The sequence below is a fragment of the Primulina tabacum genome, chromosome 15 (assembly GCF_025594145.1).
Source record: "Primulina tabacum isolate GXHZ01 chromosome 15, ASM2559414v2, whole genome shotgun sequence".
Taxonomy (NCBI): Eukaryota; Viridiplantae; Streptophyta; class Magnoliopsida; order Lamiales; family Gesneriaceae; genus Primulina; species Primulina tabacum.
In genome coordinates, this window is record NC_134564.1 from 31,220,882 (window position 1) to 31,245,762 (window position 24,881).

The 24,881-nt window shown below is 33.2% G+C and overlaps 6 protein-coding genes and 1 non-coding gene across 21 annotated transcripts; 4 read left to right on the forward strand and 3 right to left on the reverse strand.

Moving 5' to 3' along the window:
- Nucleotides 1–1,037: 1,037 nt before the first annotated feature.
- LOC142527761 (putative E3 ubiquitin-protein ligase RHB1A) lies at nt 1,038–4,114 on the reverse strand. Of its 6 annotated transcripts, XM_075632683.1 has the most exons (6): nt 3,885–4,114; nt 2,868–3,039; nt 2,479–2,524; nt 2,152–2,373; nt 1,590–1,699; nt 1,038–1,499 (listed from the first exon to the last, which is right to left on the reverse strand). In XM_075632683.1, the coding sequence occupies exons 2-6, from the start codon at nt 2,928–2,930 to the stop codon at nt 1,476–1,478; spliced, it is 465 nt and encodes a 154-aa protein (XP_075488798.1). In that variant the 5' UTR covers nt 2,931–3,039; nt 3,885–4,114; the 3' UTR covers nt 1,038–1,475. The 6 variants fall into 6 exon arrangements, with proteins under 6 accessions (XP_075488798.1, XP_075488797.1, XP_075488793.1 ...); XM_075632682.1 differs by having other exon boundaries at nt 2,152–2,524; nt 2,868–2,998; nt 3,885–4,112; XM_075632678.1 differs by having other exon boundaries at nt 2,152–2,524; nt 3,885–4,112.
- A 4,078-nt stretch (nt 4,115–8,192) lies between these two features.
- On the forward strand, nt 8,193–8,265 carry TRNAC-GCA (transfer RNA cysteine (anticodon GCA)). The gene has a single exon. It is a non-coding gene; the product is annotated as a tRNA-Cys (tRNA).
- An 845-nt stretch (nt 8,266–9,110) lies between these two features.
- LOC142526081 (putative ripening-related protein 1) lies at nt 9,111–9,695 on the forward strand. The gene has a single exon (XM_075630350.1). It carries the CDS (start codon nt 9,129–9,131, stop codon nt 9,693–9,695), a length of 567 nt encoding a protein of 188 aa, XP_075486465.1. The 5' UTR covers nt 9,111–9,128.
- A 1,292-nt stretch (nt 9,696–10,987) lies between these two features.
- LOC142527128 (actin-depolymerizing factor 7-like) lies at nt 10,988–12,318 on the forward strand. The gene is made up of 3 exons (XM_075631848.1): nt 10,988–11,141; nt 11,435–11,700; nt 11,984–12,318. Exons 1-3 carry the CDS (start codon nt 11,139–11,141, stop codon nt 12,132–12,134), a joined length of 420 nt encoding a protein of 139 aa, XP_075487963.1. The 5' UTR covers nt 10,988–11,138; the 3' UTR covers nt 12,135–12,318.
- Nucleotides 12,319–13,424: 1,106 nt separating this feature from the next.
- Nucleotides 13,425–16,253, reverse strand: LOC142527717 (tRNA-specific adenosine deaminase TAD1-like). Of its 10 annotated transcripts, none has more exons than XR_012815514.1 (7): nt 16,001–16,252; nt 15,793–15,913; nt 15,314–15,504; nt 15,110–15,221; nt 14,884–14,955; nt 13,716–13,792; nt 13,425–13,623 (listed from the first exon to the last, which is right to left on the reverse strand). XR_012815514.1 is itself a non-coding variant. In XM_075632614.1 (6 exons), exons 1-6 carry the CDS (start codon nt 16,224–16,226, stop codon nt 13,518–13,520), a joined length of 828 nt encoding a protein of 275 aa, XP_075488729.1. In that variant the 5' UTR covers nt 16,227–16,253; the 3' UTR covers nt 13,425–13,517. The 10 variants fall into 10 exon arrangements, 5 of the variants coding, with proteins under 5 accessions (XP_075488729.1, XP_075488733.1, XP_075488731.1 ...); XR_012815513.1 differs by having other exon boundaries at nt 13,716–14,020; nt 15,314–15,441; nt 16,001–16,248; XR_012815512.1 differs by having other exon boundaries at nt 13,716–14,020; nt 16,001–16,248.
- Nucleotides 16,254–18,223: 1,970 nt separating this feature from the next.
- LOC142526450 (remorin-like) lies at nt 18,224–20,347 on the forward strand. Its single transcript, XM_075630858.1, has 5 exons — nt 18,224–18,566; nt 18,969–19,010; nt 19,105–19,192; nt 19,649–19,730; nt 19,913–20,347. The coding sequence occupies exons 1-5, from the start codon at nt 18,308–18,310 to the stop codon at nt 20,105–20,107; spliced, it is 666 nt and encodes a 221-aa protein (XP_075486973.1). The 5' UTR covers nt 18,224–18,307; the 3' UTR covers nt 20,108–20,347.
- LOC142526449 (transcription factor MYB17-like) lies at nt 20,221–23,226 on the reverse strand. Its single transcript, XM_075630857.1, has 3 exons — nt 22,616–23,226; nt 22,118–22,247; nt 20,221–21,632 (listed from the first exon to the last, which is right to left on the reverse strand). Exons 1-3 carry the CDS (start codon nt 22,746–22,748, stop codon nt 20,975–20,977), a joined length of 921 nt encoding a protein of 306 aa, XP_075486972.1. The 5' UTR covers nt 22,749–23,226; the 3' UTR covers nt 20,221–20,974.
- Nucleotides 23,227–24,881: the final 1,655 nt, after the last annotated feature.

Sequence of the window (24,881 nt, forward strand, 5' to 3'; positions counted from 1 at the left end):
AATATTTTTTCATGGATGACCCAAATAAGAGATGCGTCTTATAAAATACGACCCGTAAGACCGTCTCACATAAATTTTTGTCTTTTGTTTTCGTGGAATACGTTGATCAAGGAAGATTTGTTTTTAAATTGTTAAATCCAAACATAAAGTTGCTTTTAGTTTTTATTAGAGAAAAAAGTTTTCGCGCCTCTTGGTTCACACAAAAAAAATTTTGCACTCTTTAGGCTCACATATCTTTTATAGATGAAAATAGGTACAAAACAAAATATGATACTGATATATGATATTCGAGTATCAATTATTATAGATTTTATACAAAAGATAAGATTTTGACCATAAAATCGCAACAATTATATTAATATCAACATTTTTTTTATATTTTTTTGAATTATCAAATATCATATATTAATACTAGATTTGAAAGAGTTCATAATCAAATGTCATATGTTAATATCATATTTTCAATATTTTGTATCGATTTTCATCCGAAAAAATATATAAGTCATTAAAATCAATAATTGTTATATATATTTGAATACTAAAAAATCATATATTAATATCAGGTATGAAATATTCAATATTCAAATATCATATATCAATATCATATTTTAAATTTTTATATCGATTTTCGTCCGAGACCCGAGAGTGAGAAACATATTTTTATGGATCAACGAGGCAAAGAAGGATTTTTCTGACAAGGACATATCAAATAAAAGTATATCGATAATAATTTATTGCTCATTTTTCGTTAATTTAGTAGTGTCTGTAGCAGTAAAGAGTTAAGTTAATTTTTTACAATAGTTAATTATTAATTTATAATATTGAAGTTTATGTCAGAAAAAATCATGTTGCGTTATTTTCTAAATTTACTACTGTCCCAAAAAATAATTTCTTTTAAATTTAATTTCTCGTCACCATCTTGAAATACTATATAAACAAAGTAATAGCGGTATTTAAAATTTTTAAAAATTGAACACCTTGGATGTAAAATCACCAACTCAATATACAGTCATGCAACATGGGATTTATCCACAAGCTTGAATAAACAGCTACCAGTATTGGTGAACTGAATCGATAAATGTATAAAAACACACAGTTCCAGCACAAATAAGCTTCTGGAAAATAAATAAGAAGCGTGCACATATGTATACATTCTTTAAATCTTCACAATTTACAACACTGAATATGACGCGCACAATTTCGCTGCACCTGGCTCCCAAGGTCCAAAAAATCACTACTTATGTATATGGAGAGGAAGAAATCGAGTCAAATAAGACACCGGTATGCCTTGGGGAGATTTGAGTTGTTTGACATGTATATTACATGGATAATTTACAAATTTTGAATTCAGGATCAATGAATGCATTTGAGACTGGTCTTCGAATCCGACATAGAGTAAAGAATGGCATGGTCCTCCTGGTATTCGCATCGGCAAGCTACAAATCAAGCAGCCAAAAGTTTGAACGTTGGAAGTTTCATAGACGTTCATATATCATTTCCTGCAGGTTCAAGAATTAAATGTCCATTCCTAAACTTTGCAGCTTTACATATCTAAGTTTTGTGATAGAGAACGTGTAGTAGTGACGAACCTGATCGCAGATGGGGCACGTGTTGCTTCTTTCCTTCCATTCGAGTATGCATGAAAGGTGAAAGTGATGGCAGCACTTGGTCAAGATTTTAGGATTCTCCTTGTCATACTCTGCAAGCAAATTTGCGAAGAATAGAAAGATTAAGACAGCGGACAAGAACAAATAGTTAACCATTATATAAGTTGACTAAAATGAAAGTGCTTGTGAGAAAGTGATCCACTAGTATATACATTGCACGGCTATTCGTTGAAAGTAGTATGAAATAAGTTCTCAGTCTCCAACAAGTGAAGCTTCATAGAGTTCATTAATCTTTTAACACCACTTAGATTATATACCAAGTAAGCAATAATGTTAGGCTCTAGAATATTCTATTTAGCTGTATAATAAGTATGAGTCAACCGCATTATAATAAGTATGAGTCAACCGCATTTGAGCCAAGAAGCTTCAGACTTTATATCAGAAGTAGCCAATTGAAAACGTAATAACTAGCCACACTGTGAAACTGAAAATGTAAAGACAGATGTAGCATACTTCTGGGAACAAAATATCAAACAGTATTCACCTTCAAGACAGGTGGGACATGGGTCATCTTCATATGTTGAAACCGGAAGCGGTTCCGACTTAAAAAATTCAAGATCCACTTTCCTCGGAGAAATGGGAAGAATTTCTGTTTCTTTTAAGCAATTTGCTTCTTTAAGAACTATGCAACTAGGCTTCTCAAGAGTATGCGCACTTAAGGTCACTTCTCCAGACTGGGGATCAGTAGATTCTGGGCGACCAAAAACTACATCATATGGGAGAGGTGCGGGAGGGGATCGATAAGTGTCGGGAGTTGACATATTTAGGTTCAAGTCGATTAACAATGCAGAAGCTCGTACGGTAGCTATACCATCATGAGATGTCAGGGAATCATGCTCTTCTGAACCTTGTGGATACTGTGGAATGGAGTTCACATATTAGAATCGATCATAAAAAAACTGGCAATGTCCTTAACATGAAAATGGCAAACCAAATGTAATGAGATTGCTTCCTAAGATCTCCAATACCATATTTCCATGGAGTTCAAATAACTAAAAGAAATATTGATTTTAACAAGCTTTTTTTAGCTCACATGCTCTAAAAAGGGGAAACTATATATTACTATAAACCAAATGTCCATGAAGATTAGAAATACTAACAAAGAAAGACACGTACAAGGATATTAAAATATCACCTGAGGGTCATTAGCAAAAAAATTTCAAAATAAGCTTGGTAAGATCGATAAATAAGATCACTCACATAATAATACACTGGCGTTCCGTGAAACTGAGCCTTCCTAGAAGAACAACAGCAACCTCCCATTGCACCAAGTTTCTTAGTTAATAACTCAGACTTCGTAATGCTTCTCAACCTCTTTTTGTTCCCAAAAGCTATAAAATCCGAAAGATAACGATGATTACATTACAAGAATCTGTTATTACAGAGCAAAACAAGAAATAAATACGAAGCAGCTATGAAGTTGCCAAGAAAAAAACCAAATAAAATGCAACAAGGAAATAGGAAGGATCGAAATGATTGCAAATCAAACCATAAAACCCGAACCATCCAACCAAAAATGACTGGAACGCAATAGTAATCGTGTTAAGAGGGAACTTTATGGAACATGCTACAAATTTCCATTTTCCTATAGACTCACATATTTACCCCATCCCCCATCCCCCATCCCTCCCTCTCCCGAATTTTTCGAGATTCCTTTTTCCCGAGTTCAATAAACTTTTGGCTCTGTCACCTACGTACCCAAATTCTCAAACCTCACAAGACCAACAGAATTCCATGGGAATGGGGACACACGGAGTGGCCTTGCCGACTACTAAAAATTTCAAATCAAAATGTAAGTTTTAAAGCAATGCAATACATTATGACGGCGCCTCAACTACAGAGCCTCGATGGTTCAATATACACCAAATTCAATTTTTTTCTCGATTCCAAATTTCAAATCAAGTACAGCGTCTCATCTTACTCAAAAGCGGAAAAACAAAATCTTTACTCACATAAGTGCCAAAATGCGCAAGCGAGTCAACACACAGAAGAAACAACGCCAGATAATTAATCTTATCCAAAAGCACTCAATAATTCAGTACAGTAACACGTAAAACCAAATACAAAAAAAAAAAGCTAAAACGAAAATAAAAACAACTTTAACAGAAAAAGAAAACATCATTTCCACATAAATTAAGCAGCCCATCAAAACAAAACCGAAAATAAAAACACATTTTCACAAATCGTAGAAAAACACCCACAAGCAAGGAGCTTTACCAGAGAATCCAGGTAAAAAAAAGTGAACAATTCAGAGGGTACTGCTGTGTGCTAGCTCGAGTAAAAGGAAAGGGTATTTATCCCATCAAACCAGCCTACTCAGCCTTTTAAATTCTTGCCAAGATTGAGGAAATATTTGCCAGTAACAGTAAGCAGAGGGCTTACGTGGGAATGGACAGAAGTTTCAGGAAGTAAAAAATGGTGAATAGATTGGCACGTAAACCATTTTTGCGTGGTGGTTAACATATCCGTTTTATCATATATACAATATAATAATATTTTTTTATTCAGACAGCAAAATAATAGAATAATGAGAAAAATTATTAACAAGGAACCGACGTGTCAAGGATCATGGTAAAATTCGATGTGGCCCCGCAATTTGGATTTAACATGAAACATTGCCAAAATGTTTCTCTTTGTTGAAAATAAATAAATATTATATCTTTATTGTGCCTTATCTTTTTCTTATTCTTATATATATATATATATATATATATCTATATAAATATGCGATTGAATTGAATTATGATTTTAGTATATTGCCCTCATTAATTAATTAATTGACGATGATTTATTATTGTATCTTTTTATGTAAAACTGCGTAACAATTTTATTTTATTATTTTAATTTTTTAAAAATTCTCGAATAATACATTCCACAATAATTACATAAAAAATGGAAAAAACAATCATTAATTTATTTAATCAATTTGATTACATTAATACTTCAACCGTTTTTTCATAAAAAAACATTAAATTATAATTTGATAATTAACGTTTCTACAAGAAAATATCAACTAAATCATATCAATCAAATTATTTTTCCCTAAAAAATTTGATGTTCAAACTAATTTATAATATTTTTATTTAACATAGAGTATGCTTATTTAAAATTATCTTATAATACCATTTTTTGTCTCATAAATGTTGAATCATTGTTAAAAAATTAATAATTAATTATTCGTTTAATTATCTTACATATAAATTATAAAATATAAATTAATTTATATATGAAGCACAAAAAATGATAAAAAAAAATTAAATTTTGAGTTAGCAAAAAAATTTTATGTGAAAAATATTTTAGGTACAACATAGTTATTTTCTGTTTTCGTTATAAAAATCAAATACGACATAGTTCAAAATGTATCAGCAAGTCACTGACTTTGATATATGGGTGTTAACTTTTAATGTGACTTGAAAAAATCATAAATCCAAACTGAAAAAGTTGAAAACAAATTGAACCAAAATGAGATACAAATCATTTTTTTATTCGCATATAAATATTAAAAATGAAGTTTATATTGTCGGGTAGAGATATATTTGTCAAACCTAAACCAACAAAAAAATAAAATTTAATTGGATAATAAATAATTTCATTTTTTTGTAATATTATATATTTTATATGAAAATAATTAGCCTTTACATTTATTTTTTGTTTTTGATAATTATTTGCATTTATATTTCTAAGTTTTACTTTAACTAATACATACATACATATATATATATATATATATATATATAATGCAAAAAGATGTAAAAACATAATTCCACTATCAAAATAATTAAAAATTATTATTTCTCAGCATAGGCTAATTTCTTTAACTTTGAAAAAAAATTAAACAGACAAATATAAGTTTATTTTATCTCAAGTTTACTATTTATACTTACGTATTTTACCATCAAATTAATCTTTATTTCTTTTTTTTTTTTTTGCAAAAAACAGGGTATAATAATTCATGGATTGATTTTCTGTCAATGAATATTTTCGCAAATTATTGGAAACCAATAAGTGGTATATAACATACAACCCTCTTATCAAATTCATAGAGTCCATATATTCAAATGTCAACCCCAAATTTGAGCTGAATTTACGGAAAGGGTGCCATAGTTGCAAAGCTACCTCGGATGCTAAAGATGCCACACCTAACATTTAAATTCAAGGAATTCGACGAACTCTCAATATCGTGAATGCAAAAGAAGTTCCGCGTAAGTTCTCTTATCACAAATAAATAGTTTTTTCCAGTTGAAAATTGATGTCATATTTATCTGCATAACAACAATGAAATGCGTACAGATGTGATCGGTATACTAAATAAAGTCATGTCATTAAGCAATTTCATCATACCAAATAAAACAGAAGGTCAAATGAGACCAATTATGCTTTTCAACATGAGGTAAATTTAAATAAAAAATGCCACAGTATAAACATGCATATCTTAAAATTTGTAATATATAAATTATTTTGGTTAGAATTGAAACTATTTATGTCACTATGTGTGACGACTTGACAATACACGAAGGGCAATTGATGAAGCGCATTTACATTTATGAATCTTAATGGTTTTAATTACTAAATAATACAAAACAAAAATCAAATAATTTGTCCATGCTAAATATTAAAAAATTTAACAACTAACTGTAACGACCATGAGCTATCCCGATCTTGGGCTCCTCCGGGGGCCTTGTCCCATCTTGGGTTCCCTCTGGGGCCTTTTCCCTCACGGGCTCTCTCCACACCAGGATGGTGGAGTGATACCTCCCCAAGTCTTGAACCCATGACCTACTGGCATAAGTACATAGTTCAAAGAGACTTGATACCAGTTGGGCTACTAGCTCAATTGGTACCAGGACTCTTGATATCAATGTACTTATCCTATAGGTCATGGGATCGAGTCCTGGGGAGGCGAAAGAAACCCCTTGGTAGGGAGGGAGAGATCCTATGAGTAACCCGTACGACGCCTATGGAAAGCCCGTGAGGGAAAAAACCCCTTTGAGGGAGCCCAATATCGGAATAGCCTTGGGTCGATCGGGGCAGTGGGCCGTATGAGCGGTCTACTGGGCCTGTAATGGGTCGTTACACTAACATTCAAAGTAAATCAAGATTCGAAATGCTTCTTATTTTTACATAGAAAACTGCTATTTGATACGGATCAAGATAAGGGGAATCGAAAACAAAGCTACTCCATGGTATGAAGCGATCATTGTTTCCAAGCTGCCTACAAAAACAAACAACAAAGCAAGTTGTGCCAATTGCATCAACTATCCAATTACGATCATTCCAAGGAAATAAAAAAATACCAATACCTAACCCAAGTTTTAGATCACACTAAAAAAAAGATGATCACTACTTTACTTCTTTGTGTTACATGTATAGAATAACAATCACAATTGAAGATGGGAGTGAGACGCCAAGAATAACATTATTTGGAAAAGTTGCAGCATCTTTTGTTGGGTGTTCTATTGAAGATTTCATTCAAATTCATGACCATGTATAAGATAAAACAAACAAATGATTGTATATCTACATAAATAGAATATTTAGATTTTCAATATAACAATAATAATTTGCAATGCAAAATTTACCAACAAACCTATATAAAATTTGCTAAATCAACCAAGCTCCAAGTTCCACACATTCTTGTTCAAGTTTGATATTTCAGTAGAAAAACGTGATGGAGTGTTAAAGATTGTGACAGAAGCTATTGAGATACATGAAAATTATCCAACAACAAATGTCAATGTCAGGAAACGGAGATCTCAGAAGATTATCAAGCAAACTAAACAAAGCAATGTACCACCAAAGGTAGAAATTCAAATGAATTAGACATCAACAGAAACGTGAAGATCCATGAAGACGAAAATGAAATAAAGATTCAAGATGACGAACCAATTGCCGACTACAAAAAAGGAGTTAAGAAGATAAAAATCAATGGATACAAAAAGATTTCTGAAAGTCTTCAAATCAAAGACAATAAAATGTGATGATTTCATTTGTAACCAAATAATTAATTATTAATCTATTAAAAGTTATTCTTATTTCAAAAATAATGTCAACATATTTAAATAAAATTATCATATACAAATTATCTCTATTTATCTAGTAATAATATAAAAATATGTAAGATAATTAATAGGCGTACTCCTTGTTCTCACTTTCTAAACATTGTAACAGTTGTATGGTATTTCATTAAATTTAAATAAAGTTGGATTCATGAAATTATTATTAACATAAATTTAGAGATATTTGAACAACTTTTAGAATTGAATCAGGTCAAAGACTCTATCTTAACATAATAGTCAAGACTCACCGTTATATGTTGGAGTACCATATAAGCTACTTGATAATGTCTTTTAAAATTCATGCATCAATGATTTATTTTTGGACGTGAGAAAGTGTGTTAAATATCTTATACCAACTTAATGACGTTTTTGAAAATTATTCGGGGACAAGTATGGAACAGGAAGGGTTTTAAACATTAAAATTTAAATCATGTTATAAATAAGAAGCTTACGGTTCTAGGGAATGTAAGGGTCCATAGCTCAGTGGTAGGAGCAATTGACTGCAGATCAATAGGTCACCGGTTCGAACCCGGTTGGGCCCTATGCGCATGTTTTGTTTGTTTTGTGATTTGTAACCACTTTTCAAATTTCATCTTTTACAATTTTTATTTTGGTTGAGATTACAATTTACAAATAAAGTTTAAAAATTTGAACTCTTCGAACACTTGCCCCGTGACTCGTTATATTCACTTTTCTACGTTGTTCTTCTGTAGAAGTAACATGGATTTCATATGGGATATTCGACTTTTTTAAAATTAATTTCTCATTGGTATATATATATTTTCACAAAATATTATGCGAGACAGTTTTACGAGTCAATTTTATGAAATATATCTCTAACCCATTATAATTCATAAAATAATATTGTATTTTATGCTAAAAATATTATTTTTCATTTAAATATAGATATGTTTATTTGTTTCACGGGTTAACCAATGATAGTTCGTACGATAAGTTAGTGTATAATGTGGCATAAATTCTAAAAATAAATGTACTTATTTATTTTATATTAAGCTACTAAACATATATTTATTCGCTAGTAGATATATAGGTTGTTTATCGGCAGCCGGCGGCCGATTAAAGATTGCAAATCATATATATACACTCAGATCTCTTTTTGTTTGCATTCTGAATCAAAACAAAATTTTCTTTCTTGTGATAAATTGATTCCGACAATCAAAAGGATTTCCTTGTTTGCACCGATCAACTTAGCGCTGAGACCAAATTAAAAGATTCAATGTTGGACCCAAAAAACAATGAAAAATCTGCCGTTAATTTCCATTTTAAGAAACATATTCAAATGAATTTTACTGCATTATTTAAACTTACACACTATAAATCCCCATGTAGCAAATGCAATTTTTCCAAGTCAAGAACCGAACTCAAAAGTAAAAAGAAAAAAAAAATGATGAAGCGGGCTCTCTCGGTTTTCCTTTTCTGCACTCTCGTAATGACTTCAATCTTAATTGTTGAAGGGGGATCATGCAAGCCTAGTGGCAAGATCAAGGGCAAGAAGCCCCCGAAACATGAATGCAACACGGGGAACGATTCCGAATGCTGTGAAGAAGGCAAACATTATGATGTCTACAAATGCTCGCCCCCCGTTTCTGCCCGCACCAAAGCCGTTTTAACGATCAACGGCTTTGGCCACGGGGCAGATGGTGGAGGGCCGTCTGAGTGCGACAAAAGGTACCACTCGGATGACATACCGATAGTCGCACTTTCCACCGGATGGTTCAGTAAGATGAAGAGGTGCTTCGAGAACATCACGATTCACGGTAATGGGAAAAGTGTGAAGGCTATGGTGATTGACGAGTGTGATTCTATGAGGGGTTGTGATCAGGATCACGATTTTCAACCTCCCTGTGCGAATAACATTGTTGACGCTTCCAGGGCCGTGTGGAAAGCTTTGGGGGTGCCTGAAAAGGATTGGGGTGAGATGGAAATTCACTGGTCCGACTCTCGAGAATAAGGGTTTATATATATATATATATAAAAGATGTGATTCTGATCGATGTAGCATTGTATCACAAGCCAGTGATCCTACTAGCTGCTTTGTGTGTTGAAAATAATGGTTTGGATGTTTATAGTTTTATTCTCCATGTGGAATATGTGTCTCACCACCTACGTGTAATGCATGTGATGATGTTACCATATAAAATGTCGCTTTATCATCTACGAAAAATAACATGGAACCAAAATCACAAAAAAACAAAGATACATAACTAAAGTTACAATATCATATCTTTGTCACCAAAACAAGAAACCAATATTATTTACTAAAAAAACTATATTTTTGTCATTTATGTTTTTATTTGATAATTTATCTTATCAATTTTCAATCTTAGTCCTTTATTTATTTATTTTTTTAAACAAATTAGAATTTATTCCAAGGTGGCCCTTATCATGTGGCTTCAAGGCTAGAATGATATGACGACACTGACGTATGTAATGACACATGCATACTCTAAAAGAAATTGTCACCCCAATTTGATGCTTCCGGGAGCGAGGATCAGGACTAGGATAGAATTTGAGGACAGAGATAAGGATTGCAAACCCGCCCCGCAGCCATCCCTATGCCAAATGGATCAAATTTGTCATGATCTGGATGATACTTCTGAAGAAAAAATAAATAAATGAATGAATTAAATAGTTTATAATATATGAGAAGCTATTATTTAGGTAAAACCATAATTATAATTAGCTCAACTGGTATCAACACTTTAAAAATCTAGGTACTTAAGGCCTGCAAGTCCTGGGTTCAAATGTTGGGGGAGACGAAATAAATCACTTTTCAGGGGTGATATATTCTATGAGTGATGGTGCATGGACTACTGCGCATGTGAGCTACGGCTCATGCTGTGCCATCCTAACGACCCATGACCAGTAGTGGTGCATGGGTATGGGCCGAGACCCATGTTGGTTCAGCTTAATGGCCCATGGTCGTTACATATGCATTGACACGTTTTGAAATTTTAATTAAAATCCCAATTTTTAATATATTATAAAATATGATATTTCTTAAGTCTACTTTGTTTAAATCCACCAATAATGGCACAAGCATGTTTAAATGTCGATGCACCTATAAAAAAAAAAAAAAAACCTAATCATATCATGAATTTTCATTTTTTTCACGTGTATTTTAAAATTTTAATTAATGGATATTTTGTAAACAAGTTATTGCATGTGATTAATAAGCAGCCTCAAAAGGAAATTAAATGTTTCCTTTAATTTTTCCTAAAAGCACCCTGAAAAATCTCTCAACCCTTTGAAATTTTCATCCACTCCTCCATTTCTATACCAAAAATCAAGGATCCTTCTTTTTATTGTTATTGTTTTCTCTTCTTTTTATTTCTTCTTTTCCATTTCCATTGTCCATTTCATCGTTTCTGATCAAGCTTAGTTTCTTCACAAAATGGTATGTCGATTTTTATTATAACTAAATATATATGTGTGTGTATTTGCAAGTGACCTCACAATTATTTAGATCCTATAGTTTTCTGTGTTTTACATACATATATTCTTCTCCCTGATCTGACATTTGTGATGCGTATAATTTGCAAGGCAGGAGTCTATAAATGTCGAGAAAATATGCGTAAAATTTAACTTGCAACACGAATTTTTTTCCGGATGTTACATATGGGATTCATTCATACAACTTTAATTATTTGCCCCTTAATTTTAAGCCAATCCATGTAATTTTCTGTGCAGGCAAATGCAGCATCTGGAATTGCTGTGAATGACGAGTGCAAGCTCAGATTCTTGGAGCTAAAAGCCAAAAGAAACCACAGATACATAGTGTTCAAAATTGATGACACTGTCCAGCAAGTCACCATAGAAAAGATCGGTAGCCATGATGAAACACACCAAGATTTCAGTGAAAGCTTGCCGGCTAATGAGTGCCGATATGCTGTCTTCGACTACGACTTCACCACCGATGAAAATTGCCATAAAAGCAAGATCTTTTTCGTTGCATGGTCAGTACTCATACGTATAATAGCACATACATGTAAGATTTTTCTGATTTAAGATATTTATCAAGATGGTTTCGAGTGTGTGTTTTTTCTCCTATAATATAAAATAAATTGCTCCAAATTTCCCCACAATTCAACTCCAATATCAAGCATATGAACCACAAATTAGATCAGCACTTTCTAGACCATATGGACACATGATATAGATGATCAATGTTAAATAAATTTTTAATGTATAATGTTGTTGATTGAGTTTAAATTTGTGGTCACGATATATACAATGCAGGTGTCCCGATACGGCTAGAGTAAGAACGAAGATGTTGTATGCAAGTTCAAAAGACAGATTCAAGAGAGAATTAGACGGTATTCAGGTCGAGTTACAGGCAACCGATCCCAGCGAAATGAGCTTGGATATCTTCAAAGAAAGAGCTTATTAAGCCTTCTTACATACATCACCTATGCTTTATTGTTATTGTTTTAGGGCTAAAAGAACAAATTTGAAGTAATATTCTGTTTGAATTTGAGGTTTTTTGGAAGGATATTTGTTAATTTCTTTTCTTTGTACCCTTTTTTTTTTCTTTTGTGCTGAGTTTACATGTACCTTGATGTATGGAAAACAGCCATATATAGCACGCAGTATGTGTGCTTAATATATTAATTAATTTAACTATTATAGTTTTATTATACCATAAGATAAAAGAAAATAATTTATTGTTTATAATTGTACAAATATAGTCGGTCTATTTCAACTCATTATGTTTGATAAAAGTGACTTGGCAGGTGAAAGATCAAGATAAAAAAATCGATGTATCAATATATAAGCATGATAAATAAATATGCAGAAGAAGTTCAAGTATTACCTTCAGTTATTGAATGATTTATAATTATTCTACTTTTCTTTTGGTTTAAAGCTTTCTAGTACTCCAACCCTGTGTAGATGATGCCGTGTTTGTTTTTACGAATGTGTGCTTAAGGATCTCAAATTCTGGTATATATTTATATGCATTCTCATGCCATCAACGAGTCAATATGAGAGTCTAAAATGTCAAAAAATAAATGTACATGGATGTCTCAAAAGTTTTAACTTTGATACACTGCATGCAACTTTGTCCAAAAATTCAGATTATTGTCAGCTGCTCAATTTCGTATTATCCTATTTATGAATTTTAAATGAGTAGCTATATGATTTGATTTACCCAATTCAAATATTTCTTACACATATATCACTGTATTTTTACAACAAAAATCCTATTCAGTAATAATCAAATTTTGGCCACAGTGAAAAAAAAATGATCTTCAAATAATTTAAATTCTGCCCCTTTCATTTTGTTCCCACAGCACAACTTGTTTTGCTAAATTTTCTTTTCGATCACGAATCGCTTAAAGCTCTGCAGGATCAAAGGAAGGAGGCAATGTGCATGGGCTGAATCTGCAGCAGTTGTCAACATTGAGTGTTGGTTGATATTCTTTTATTTGTTTTAGAAAATCACGAGATAGAAATGGATGAACCAAATAGCTACGAGAAAATAGTCGAAACAAGAGTTTGACTTTTTTTCCTTAAAACGATATCGTCCCGCCCCGCCCCGGTGCTCACGGTTGTTGGCAATTCGTTTCCCATTATATAATGACTACGGTTTCAATATAGCACTATAAATTTTAAAGCCACACGAACTTAGAAAATGTTTAGAACGCTATCATGGAAGCAAATCAATCATGGCTCTGACATGTATGAGAAACACATTTTTAGCTTCAAGCAATCCAGTAAAATGGCTTTTGTTGTATTAATTGTAAATTATAACAACTGACTTGCATAAAGATGACTAAATGGAAGGATACAAAGCACCTTTTGCAGATGTACCCTGCTTTCTACCAGTTGTTTCGAGAATGACTTCGTACAAGCCACATTTATTCCAACATATTGAATACCTGCAAATGAAGGAGAACACAATATCAGATAAGGTAACTGACAACACAACGATTGTACTCGTGAAGCAATGATAAGTAACTAACAAGCCCACCCGCAAGTTGAAGTTTCTAGAGCAGTCTGAGAGTGTTGAAATTCCTCAGGTGACACGGGAGCTACCGAGAGGAGTGGCTGTCAGTTACAAAGAAAATTGAGCTACATTGCCAAAATGGAGGGAAACCGCAAACTATGACCTCATTAACTTGAAAGGGGCTCATCAGTTCGTTAGTCAATGGAACAATTCGCTCATGTAGAGATCTTTTCAGGTGATTGACCATGAGAAGATTTTCAGAATCAAAATTGGGTAGACCAACTGTTATGGAGGAAATATAAATAGGTTCCAGAAAAGAAGAAGGGCTGCTGCATCCAAGATTCCAAATGAAAATTCAAGCAGAGTGCATAACTAATAACCAATTTGCACATGAAGAATATTTCAAATAACTATTACAATTTCGCAAAGCATGTTTCCATATGACCTATTTGTGAGATCAAACTAAAAACCACAGCCGTTGGAATTTGTAAAACTCAAATCTTTTGAACCATATAGTACCCAAACCCAAGGGACATGTTTTGCCTATTATCTCAATAGGGACAATTATTTTTTCCCAATAACTGCGACCACTTGCAGATCATGGAACAAAACGTCAGACCTTGACATTGATATCAGTTGTAAGATTAAACGTTTGCTACTTTAATAATAGCTGTAACTAGTAATGGTGTTGCAATTTATATATTTTAATGCGTACAATAGTGAATAGTCCTAACACCACGTTTCAAACTGTTATCTTAATTATCGCTTCCCACGTCTTTCCCACTCAAAAAATAGTAGAATATTCACTTTATCAATACAAAACAGACAAATTTTAGCCACGCCTTTCCCACTCAAAAAATAGTAGAATATTCACTTTATCAATACATAACAGACAAATTTTAGGGTACTATTAACTTTTTTGCTTGCTATTTGCTACTTCGATAAATAGTCAAACCTTCAAGTAACAACAGATGGTATTGTGATCTATCCTTATAAGTTTCCGTGAGGTACATGACATTCAAGATGAGACAAAACATCACATTCTAGAGGTGAATCTATAAGACATGAGTGTGGCGTAAATTCTTGTAACTTATTACATTAGTGAAACATCCAAGAAGTTATCATGAGCTAAAAGTAAGTAACCTTGAACTCCAACAACATTCCACCGTGCAATCTTGTCAGAGCAACTTACTGACAAAGTTGTATCTCCTCGACCAGGCTTCCTATGAACAGTACCAGCAATCTGAGAAGAGTGACCTGGAGACTAATCTGTAAATAAATCAATATTATTCAAATCATTGCAAATTATATAGTTATAAAAACCCATGCCAAAGAAAGGAAAACAAGAAAGCTACATGTAAAAGAGTACAATAATTTGGTCCAGAAAACATATTAAAGGAAAAATTTATCAGTAATACCATTGTGCGTCAGAACATTCTGAAGTGATGCATTGCCCGTCTGATACTTTTGAATTTGATGAACCATTATTTAAACAAGTGAACATCTGAGAATTAAGTGAGACATCCCCACCTGTAACAGTATCCGCGAAACATAACTTATTGGAGGTAAAATAAAAGTCCTATCCAGAAAATACTACAAAATATTAGACATCTACTACCTACATAGCAATGGTGATACATACAAATGCAACTTCCAGCATTGTTTAAACTTAAACATTCCTCGGCCAAGGACACCAGAGTTAAGAAGGAAAACTGATTTGGTAATATCGTCATTCTGCAACTCTGTGCTTCTGTTATTATGCTCATATTTACAATAAATTTTTGTGAGGCGATGAATCTCTGAATAGAAGAGCCTGGATAAATTATATGCAATCAATTAGATGACCTGATACCTTCAGATTTCTCTTCTTCGTTGCATTGCTGAACTAGCTACGTTGTCACTTATACAGGACGGACCAAAACCAGGGAGACCAACTAGTCACCCTCTCAAGTTGAAAAAAAAAAAAATTTAAATCTTATTCTGCTCGTGCATCTAAAATCCTGGTCTTTATAAAATCAAGCAATTTTTTACTCAACAACAAGAACATAGTACATACATAGAAATTTAACTAAAAGGACAATTTGAGAAACTGAAATCCTACCTAAGGAGGGATCTTCTAGTAATGACTTCAGCATGAGAATAATTGAGGACGTCGCCATTCAAACTCCGCCGTTTGTGCCCTATGCATTTCATCCCAGTTCCCAACGCAACCACTTGTAATTCTGACAATGTTCACATAAAACAAACACAAAACTTAAAATCACCCGAATAAAAACAGCATAAGGAATCAAAAATCTGCAGAGACAAACCCTGAGTAGGGCCGGAGAGAAGAAACGCTGCCAAAACAGAGACTTCACGTCCTTGAAGCGTCCCCTTTTTGGGAAGAGAACTGTAAACCGACGATACTACCTCTGAAACCCTCTCCCCCAATGGCTTCTCAGGTTCCGGTGGAGGAATGGCCTCAGAGTGGGCACCCATGGGGATTGAGGAAACTGAAGAATTGGACAACTTATGGGCCCATGAAAAGGCCTTCATTCATCCAGTGAACTGTGAGTGGCCCAATAAATTTAAACTGTTTCCTTAAGCTTAAATCAACCCAATTCCACTGGAAAGTAACTCACAGGATAAGAAGATAATTCAAGTAATGAACTTTTACCTGGCACAGACAAACAACGTTTCAACATTCTCATATTTTATTTGGTAAAAATCTGTGTGCGATGGTCTCATGAGTTGTATTTTGTGAAACAGATATTTTATTTGGGTCATCCATGAATAAATATTACTTTTTATGCTAAGATTATTATTTTTTTATTGTGAATATCAGTAGGATTGACCGTCTCACAATTAAAGATTCGTGAGACCGTCTTACAAGAGACATACTCATTTTATTTTGGGGAATAATCCCATTTATTTGTTTGAATAAATAATATATGTAAGCAAGTTTTTGTTTCTCTTGAAAAAGAGATCATGTGTTCCCCTCCACACTTTTACTTAGAAAATAATAAATAAATAATACTAATAATAATATATTTCGATCTCATTTTTAATTCATATAAAAGATGGCATAATTTTAAAATGTAGATTGAGGTATAGAATTGCCGTTTGAAAAATATATAAAACGACGGGCGGCCCCCTACCTCAGAGATTAACCGGTGAAAACTGGCCATTCATGACTTCCTTAAATTATTGTCCTTCCAAAGGTGAAAAATAATAAAATAGATCTGTATTATTTTGAATAGGTTACGATTTCATATATTAATATTTATGGTTGATATGATATATATTTGGAGTTTAATACACATTAATTAAATAATATAAATTGTGAGACGATTTCACGAATCTTTATCTATAAGACGGATCAACCTTACCGATATTCACAATAAAAAGTAATATTCTTAGCATAAAAAATAATATTTTTTCATGAATGATCCAAATAAGATATCTGTTTCATAAAATATGATCTGCGAGACCGTTTCATACAAGTTTTTGCTAAAACTGTAAATATCTTTCTAAAATTAGAATCAAAATCATTCTCGTAATAATCGTGAACAACCATTTTTAGAAAATTACAAATGACGGAATAATGTAGATGAGTCAGCATCTTATTCTTATCTGGATATACGCTACGTGGCGTGGCGTGACGTGGCGTTGCGTGGCTCACACTCAACAATTTTTAATATTATCGGCCTCGAACTATTCGGCAGCATCTCTATGCGTAGCTATGGCGATTTTTCATTCGAAAATTATGTGTCTTACTACTCTATTTTGATTTATATCACTTAAAAGTCCATCGAAAATTACGGAAACTCGAGTTTTATTTGATTTAAAACATAAGTTCGATTACAGCTCGAAATATTCGAACTTGTTATCGAATTATCCAAAATAAAATGTCGAAATATAAATGTTTAATATATAATTATATTATGTCAACGAAATTATGATTTGAGATTAAAAAAAAACGCCTATGCTTAGCCATTGAATAGATTATCATCGAGAAACACTTGAAATAAATCTTACCATAAAAATGTTAAAAAAAATTATAAACATATTTAACATTTAAATCGGAAATACAGATAAAAAATAATAATATCACAAAAAAAATAACTAAAAAATTCTTAGATAAATATAAACAAAATTAAGGGATTCAAATTATAATTGAAAATTAAAAAATAAAACAAATATTTTATATAATTTAAAAACGTATAAATCTTAATTATGAAATTTTAGTGTAATATACAATTTAATTAGTATAATGGCACAAATGATATTTTTAATAAGATATAAAAAAATTTAACTTCTTCAAAATAAAGTCAATATCAATAATTTATTCTTGTTAAATATTAAATTTTAGTTATTAATATATACAATATTATATTTGGTTTTTTAAAAGTAAAATAAATATTTTATATAATTTAAAAAATATATAAATCTTAATCATGAAATTTATATAAATCTTAATCATGAAATTTTAATGTAATATATAATTTAATTGATACTTTTTTATATCTCACCAATATTTGCGCTTGGAGATTTTCCACTTCATTTCTTCTGCCATTGTAAGAGGGTCTCACCTCCGTTCTCTCTAGATTTTACTGTATTTTTATTTATACAGAGAAATGGCGACCGCAGTGGCTGAGGAAGTTGTTACGGAGAATCCTGAAGCGACGGAGCCACCGGTTGCGCGGGTAGTTGAGAAGCCGAACCAAGCTGTTGTAGATAAGCCTGCTGTCGCGCCACCTCACGCCGAAGTTGTTACGAAGAATCCTGAAGCGGCGGAGCCGCCGCTTGCATCGGTGGCTGAGAATCCGAGCCACGTTGTCGAAGATAAACCTGTCATCGCGCCACCTCCCGCCGAAGCCGCTAAACCTGTTGCAAGTAACGTTGATTGAACAAATCCCTGTTTTTTTTTCCTTTTTAATAATTCGTGACATAAGATTCTGTAGTACCAGGAACCCAGACAAATTAATTCACTTTGCTATGCTCCTAAGATATGCGCGGAGAAGAACTTAAAAGATGGCAGATTGAATTACTTACAGTGGGTTTGATCTGGTTAATCGACTGTTTCTTGCTCAGAATCTTGTGCTGTTATTAGTATCAAGTTTCATCTAAGTAAAGAAAAAATAAAAAATTTAGAATAAATATGGGTCGATCTGGCAAATTTGTGAAGTTGGAGTTGGTAAATAGAGTCTTGACCCAGATTATTTGAAAAGTTACACCTGAAATGCAAAGATTGTGTTTAAACTTAATGAGAGACATTGTGTCCAAATTTTCGTGCAGGCGCGCCGGAACCTGTGGCAAAGAAAGGCTCGAAAGATAGAGGTGTGTATATGATTCGGTTTATCCAAGTTATTGAAGGAACGAATAAATTTGTGTAGATGCAAAGGGAATGAGTTGTGTCTAAAATGTTTTACAGATATTGCTCTTGCGAAACTTGAAGATGACAAGAAGTTGTCGTGCATCATGGCGTGGGAGGAAAATGAAAAAAGCAAAGTGGAGAACAGGTAAGGCTTTGATCAACTCTCCTGATGTTTACTTCGAAAGTCTTGTGAACGATTCGTATTCAGCTAGTTCTACTCTTTCAGTCTGAGTCGTCTACGGAAATTTAATGTGCAGTATATCAATCTGGTGTGGAATTATAAGAGCTCATGTTGCAACTATTAAATGTGGGGAAGAATCAATTACGATGGGGGCAAAATCTTGATTTTTAAAGGTTTATGAAATTTTTTGTATGAACTTGGAACTGTTTGAATCTGTAAGCTCGATTAAGATAAAAGAACGGATATTGATGAAAAGGAACACCAATCGGAATTTGAGTTCATCATTTGTTATTCATGGATTTACTTTTAAATTTCTTGGCAATCAAGAAAATTTCCAGCTTTTTTTTTTTTTGAAATTTTCCATTTTATGCTATAACAACCTGCTGGTTAATTGTGATCACAATTTGTATGATGGAACAGGGCTCAAAAGAAGGTCGCAGATATATCTTCATGGGAAAACACCAAGAAGGCATCTCTTGACGCCCAACTAAGAACACTTGAGGTAAAAACACTCAAGTTCGATTCACTCGTTCACATCTTCAAATTCTTATGTGTTCTAATATAAATATTTTGACAATGAAGCTACTCATGATCATCACTTCAGATTCCATAAAATCCTGAAAAAGTTTGAAAGTTGTAGATTCCAAATGTTGAACTTATTGAGCTAATCTTGTATCTCTACAGGAAAAACTAAATGAGAAGAAGGCATATTATGCAGAAAGAGTGAAAAACAAGGTGGCACTAATTCACAAACAGGCAGAAGAGAAGAGAGCCATGGTTGAAGCTACACGTAAAGATGAGATATTCAATGCAGCAGAGGCGGCTAATACATACCGTGCAACCAAGCAGATTCCTAAGAAATCTTTTGGATGCTTTTAACGTGTGAAGTATCTAAAGGTTAGCAAGAAGTGACCCACAAAGTTCCAAGATTTCCTTGTAAATTTTGTTTTTTGATACGGTTTTTTTTTTTTTTTTTTTGTGTTAAGTAAATAAATGGGTGTTGATCTTGTTGTGTGTCCTCGTGTGTTATGTATAGTTTGAACACTTTTCCTGTGTGAAAACAGCTTTGATGCTCGTAGTATGCAACTACAAATCAATGCTAAGAGCATGTTCCATTCCTGTTTTGACATTGTAGACTCGTAATCAGAATTAAAGCCTTTTTCACAAGTCTTTTGCTTCGAACTCTATCATCAACTTACATCACTAAATTGAGAATCTAACATTCAAATCAGGCTTCTTCAATAACAAACATGAGATGCTTACAAATCTAGATGAATTATAAACAAAAAGAGGATCCATGAAAGCCCGTAATGGTGAAATTACTTATCTAGCAGAGTAAGAAAATGGCAATTAACAAAACTAGCCAAGTTCCTTTTGGAGAGGATACAATCTGAAGGCAATGCTCGTGTTATCCAATACAAGTCTTCTTCAATTATATGCAATATCGCACAGAACGAGACAGAGTGAGAGGGGTGTAATGTTTATACATATTCTTTCTCACGCACATTGGCCTGACTGGAAACCTCTAGCAAATTGGCTTATAAAAAGCCCCTACGAGTTTTGCAATGTATTCCTCCTGAGATGGTCATAACCGAAAACATTACGATCTCCATTTTTCCAAAAGCTGAAGACAATAACTATTAACTAATAAGAAACTAACAAACCGAATTTCGGTAGCACAGAAGCGAAATTCAGCCAAAAGCTTGAAGTGGAGAAAGATGCAACCTCAGCTTTTCGAGTATAAAATCACTGCCATAAGCTACAGAAATCATGATGTCCCAAGAAACTCATGTCATTATTACTTGGAAAATCAAAAAGCAGCTGGAATGCAGATTCAGATGAATCCTCTAATTCATCTGAACTCGCTGTACCCAATACCCGTTGTTGCACATTATCTGTGCAAGATTTGATGATCTTAAGCTCATGCTCGTGGTCTTTCTTGTTCCCTACGTCCGGTAAGCCCACTCGACCCAGGTCAACTTCGGTTGTCATTCCTGAAATCGAACCACACTTTGTTAACGACGATGAGATGGGACTTTGACAATTCAATTTCTCGGTTTTCTCCTCGTTTTTCAGTCTACGAAACGTCTCTCCAACCTCAGAATTCCACAGACGTAAGAAGTAATCGGTGTCTGATTTTTGTACTGTCGAGATTAAGAGTAGGGATTCCTTGGAAAGTCGGGCTTCGGCTTCGAGCCTGGCGTTCTCCCATTGCGCCATGTGGCGAGTTGAAGGAGACGAGGGTAGTCGATTTGATGATGACAGATATTTGGATACGGATGCCTGCTCGTGTGTCTGAGGGTCGATTCCCATCTGCAGCAAACGCTTCTTCAGATGAGTGTTCCACAAGTTCTTGATTTCATTGTCTGTTCTGCCCTGTAATTGAGAAGCAATGGCGGCCCATCTAAAGAAAATAAATATCCGATTCAGTAAAAGAAAGGTCACAATGAACATTTACTGAAACATTCAAGAAAAAGTGACAGTTGCACCATCAGCTGCAGCAAAGTTCTTGTTACATATCAATTCCTTTCTAAAAACCAGCAAATTTGAGACTCGATAAGGCATGAGGCCATTTTCGGCCTGGTGTATCTGCCTATGATGATGCAAGTAGTCCCACGTTTAAAAAAAGAGCAATTGACAACTTGGTTCATCATTTTCAATAAAATAATAATTACAGATCCTAACAACATCAAGGGCCTTTGAGCCTGGTGCATTAGCGACCTGCAACAAGAATTTCCAAAACTTATTATTGTCAGTGGTTGCATCTCAATTTGAAGCCCGTGTCACGCATCAATTCGTGGTGATGAAAGATTGAATGATCAAAGGCAATCTCACATTACAACTGAAAATAGTTCGCCCGGCACATAATCAATATATCGTAACCATGACCTGTTTCCAAGAATGGCATGCAACTGAATGACAAGCTTTTCTTCATCAGGAGTGAAGGGGCCTTGTTTGATGTCTGGCCTTAGATAATTCGTCCATCGTAGCCTGCAACTCTTCCCACACCGAAGAAGACCTGTAGAAAGAATTCTGATAACTTGATAAACTGAAACTGGAAGATTGGTGCAGTGCATCAAACTCCTAGGAATACAAATTCAAGAGCGAGACATGAAGACTCGTCAACCACCAGCTGATTCGGGCTCAGCTCAGTTCAGAACAAAATCATCACACATTTAATAAGAATCCCATAAATCAATTTCAAAACTTTTAACTTAATTCGCCGCTATATTATCTGCTCCAAGTCCTTTTTGAATCGGTATACAAAGCTCGTGGTATCATAACCCATACCTATAATGTAACATGACATTTATCCAAGTAAATGCACTCTAAGATTTGAAATGATGAATTATATATTCTTGAAAGTAAGAAAAAAGGGTAGAAAACCTGCAAGTTTGGGAAGAGAACGCCAGCTCCCATGGCCGTTTTTGCTGATATAATCTACCAATTTCTCATCTTCCTCAGAAGTCCAAGGTCCTTTCTTTAACCCTTTTTTGTCACAACATGGTGCTCTCCCCATTAACAAAAATACAAACAAAAACAGTCTAATGATTCTTCAACACGACTACCTCTTCCTTTCAAACAACAGTACAACAATAATGTACAAGGAACCAAGAAATGACAATCCTTGAAGATTCTTGGAACTAAATTGTATTCACGATAGAAGAAGTGAAGTGAAAAAGTAAAAATTGAAAACCTTTTTGAAATCTTGATAAAAGATAGTGTGAAAAGACATGGCAGAGAACTTTACACATCATACCGGCGACACATCGGCCGGCTACGCATTGAATGCTTTCACTTACATTAATATAGAGATATTCATTCAGATTCTAAATATAGGAGCATTTATTTATCTTTTCGACTGAATATGTTCGAGCAATAATTCTCAATAACATCGAAGAACATATAATGGCTGAATTTATTGAACAAAGAAAAATTCTTGTATTTATTGTGTCTCTGTTTATTACTTTCCTTAACTCTCAGGTTTCACGTTAATTTATTTCTGGCATTTATGTGCATGCAAGTCTCGTGCAACTTGATGTAGTATATATGTTAAATTTTAGATAATTAATTTCTCAGTGTTTGCTACCTCTAAAAAAACATTACATTTTTTAATTTTAAAAACTGTTTTTTTTCCGATGCTTAGTAACCCAATTTTTTTTTCTATCATTTGGATTAAAATTCAGAAGAGTAGGTCTCTTGTGAGACGGGTCAACCCTATCGATATTCGCAATAAAAAGTAATATTCTTAGCATAAAAAATAATATTTTTTTAATGAATGACCAAAATAAGAGATATGTTTCACAAAATACAACTCATGAGACCGTCTCACACAAGTTTTTGCCAATTCAAAACGTGTTGATTATAGTTTTTCAAAAAGGTTTTTGATTTTTGATAAATAATAATATAAATCTTTTTTGGACACTCTTACCCGCAATATTTTTATTTTTATCTAATATAAAATTACTCTTTATCTATATTCATGTTCACGATACACCATCAAACTCTTTCTTTTGCAAACACTCTTATAAAATATTTTTTGTGTTTTACTAAATAGTCACTTATTTACCAAACAAACTAAAAACTTCAGTTTTTTTCCAACTAAAAAATAGTTCTCATTTCTATTGTCAAATACTATTCATTTCATTATTTTTCTCAATTATTCATAAATTTAAGTATAATATTTGCAAACACATTCTTTTTTTCTGCTGTAATCAATGCCACATGAATAAAAACACTGTAAATTTCAAAATTTGTGCTACCAAAGAGTTCTGTTGGACACTGTGTGAGTGGTATTGTGAGGAGTAAATGCAAAGAAAAATCCAAATTTGAAAGAGAGAGATGCATGTGAGGATGATGGCGTTTAATGGGGGCTTTCTTCAATGGTGAAAGGACACACTCTATGCATTCAAATGAATTTCTCTCTTTCTTTTTTTACACTTGCATTCACACACATGTTTGTGGGGTTATCAATGTCCTAACTTCATTACAATATTCATAAGCTCGTGTCATAAAATACATGAGATATATATTACAACAGTATATGTTAAATAGGGAATATTTTTATCAAAATATCATGAACTACTGCAATCCCATTATGTAGGTAAGCACCTGCACAAGGGATTGATCTTCTGTAGGTGAGCACGGATCGGATAGTTCGGGTCCATAAAGAACAAATAATTATTGAAGGGAAATTTTAATTCGTAATTTAATTAATATAATTTCTTATCTTACATAATTTTTTTAATATTATATTTCCTTGTTGATTTGATTGTGTATAATGTTTAATGAGATTTTGTTTTTCTAGATAATGAGATAATTATGCAAAGATTATCATGATATTGTATGTTTGCTAAGTAAACTATTAACTTCTTTATCTTATAGATTTGCTTGAAAAAAGAGAATATCTATAAACAAGAGAACGTGGAGATGGATGCGGCGCTTTTTGTTTTTCTGATCAATCATTCACTGACGCACTTTTGCACGTCGATATTTTAGAGAAATACTTCTTCAAGGGACGCTGTTGTTTTTGACGAGTCCATATACCGTGTGGCCTTGAATGTTGAAAACACATACAGACAACATCCGTGAAGACGTTGGCTGGAGATAGTTTTCTTGCTTTAGTTTTTTTTTACTAACGTTTTGTTGCTTT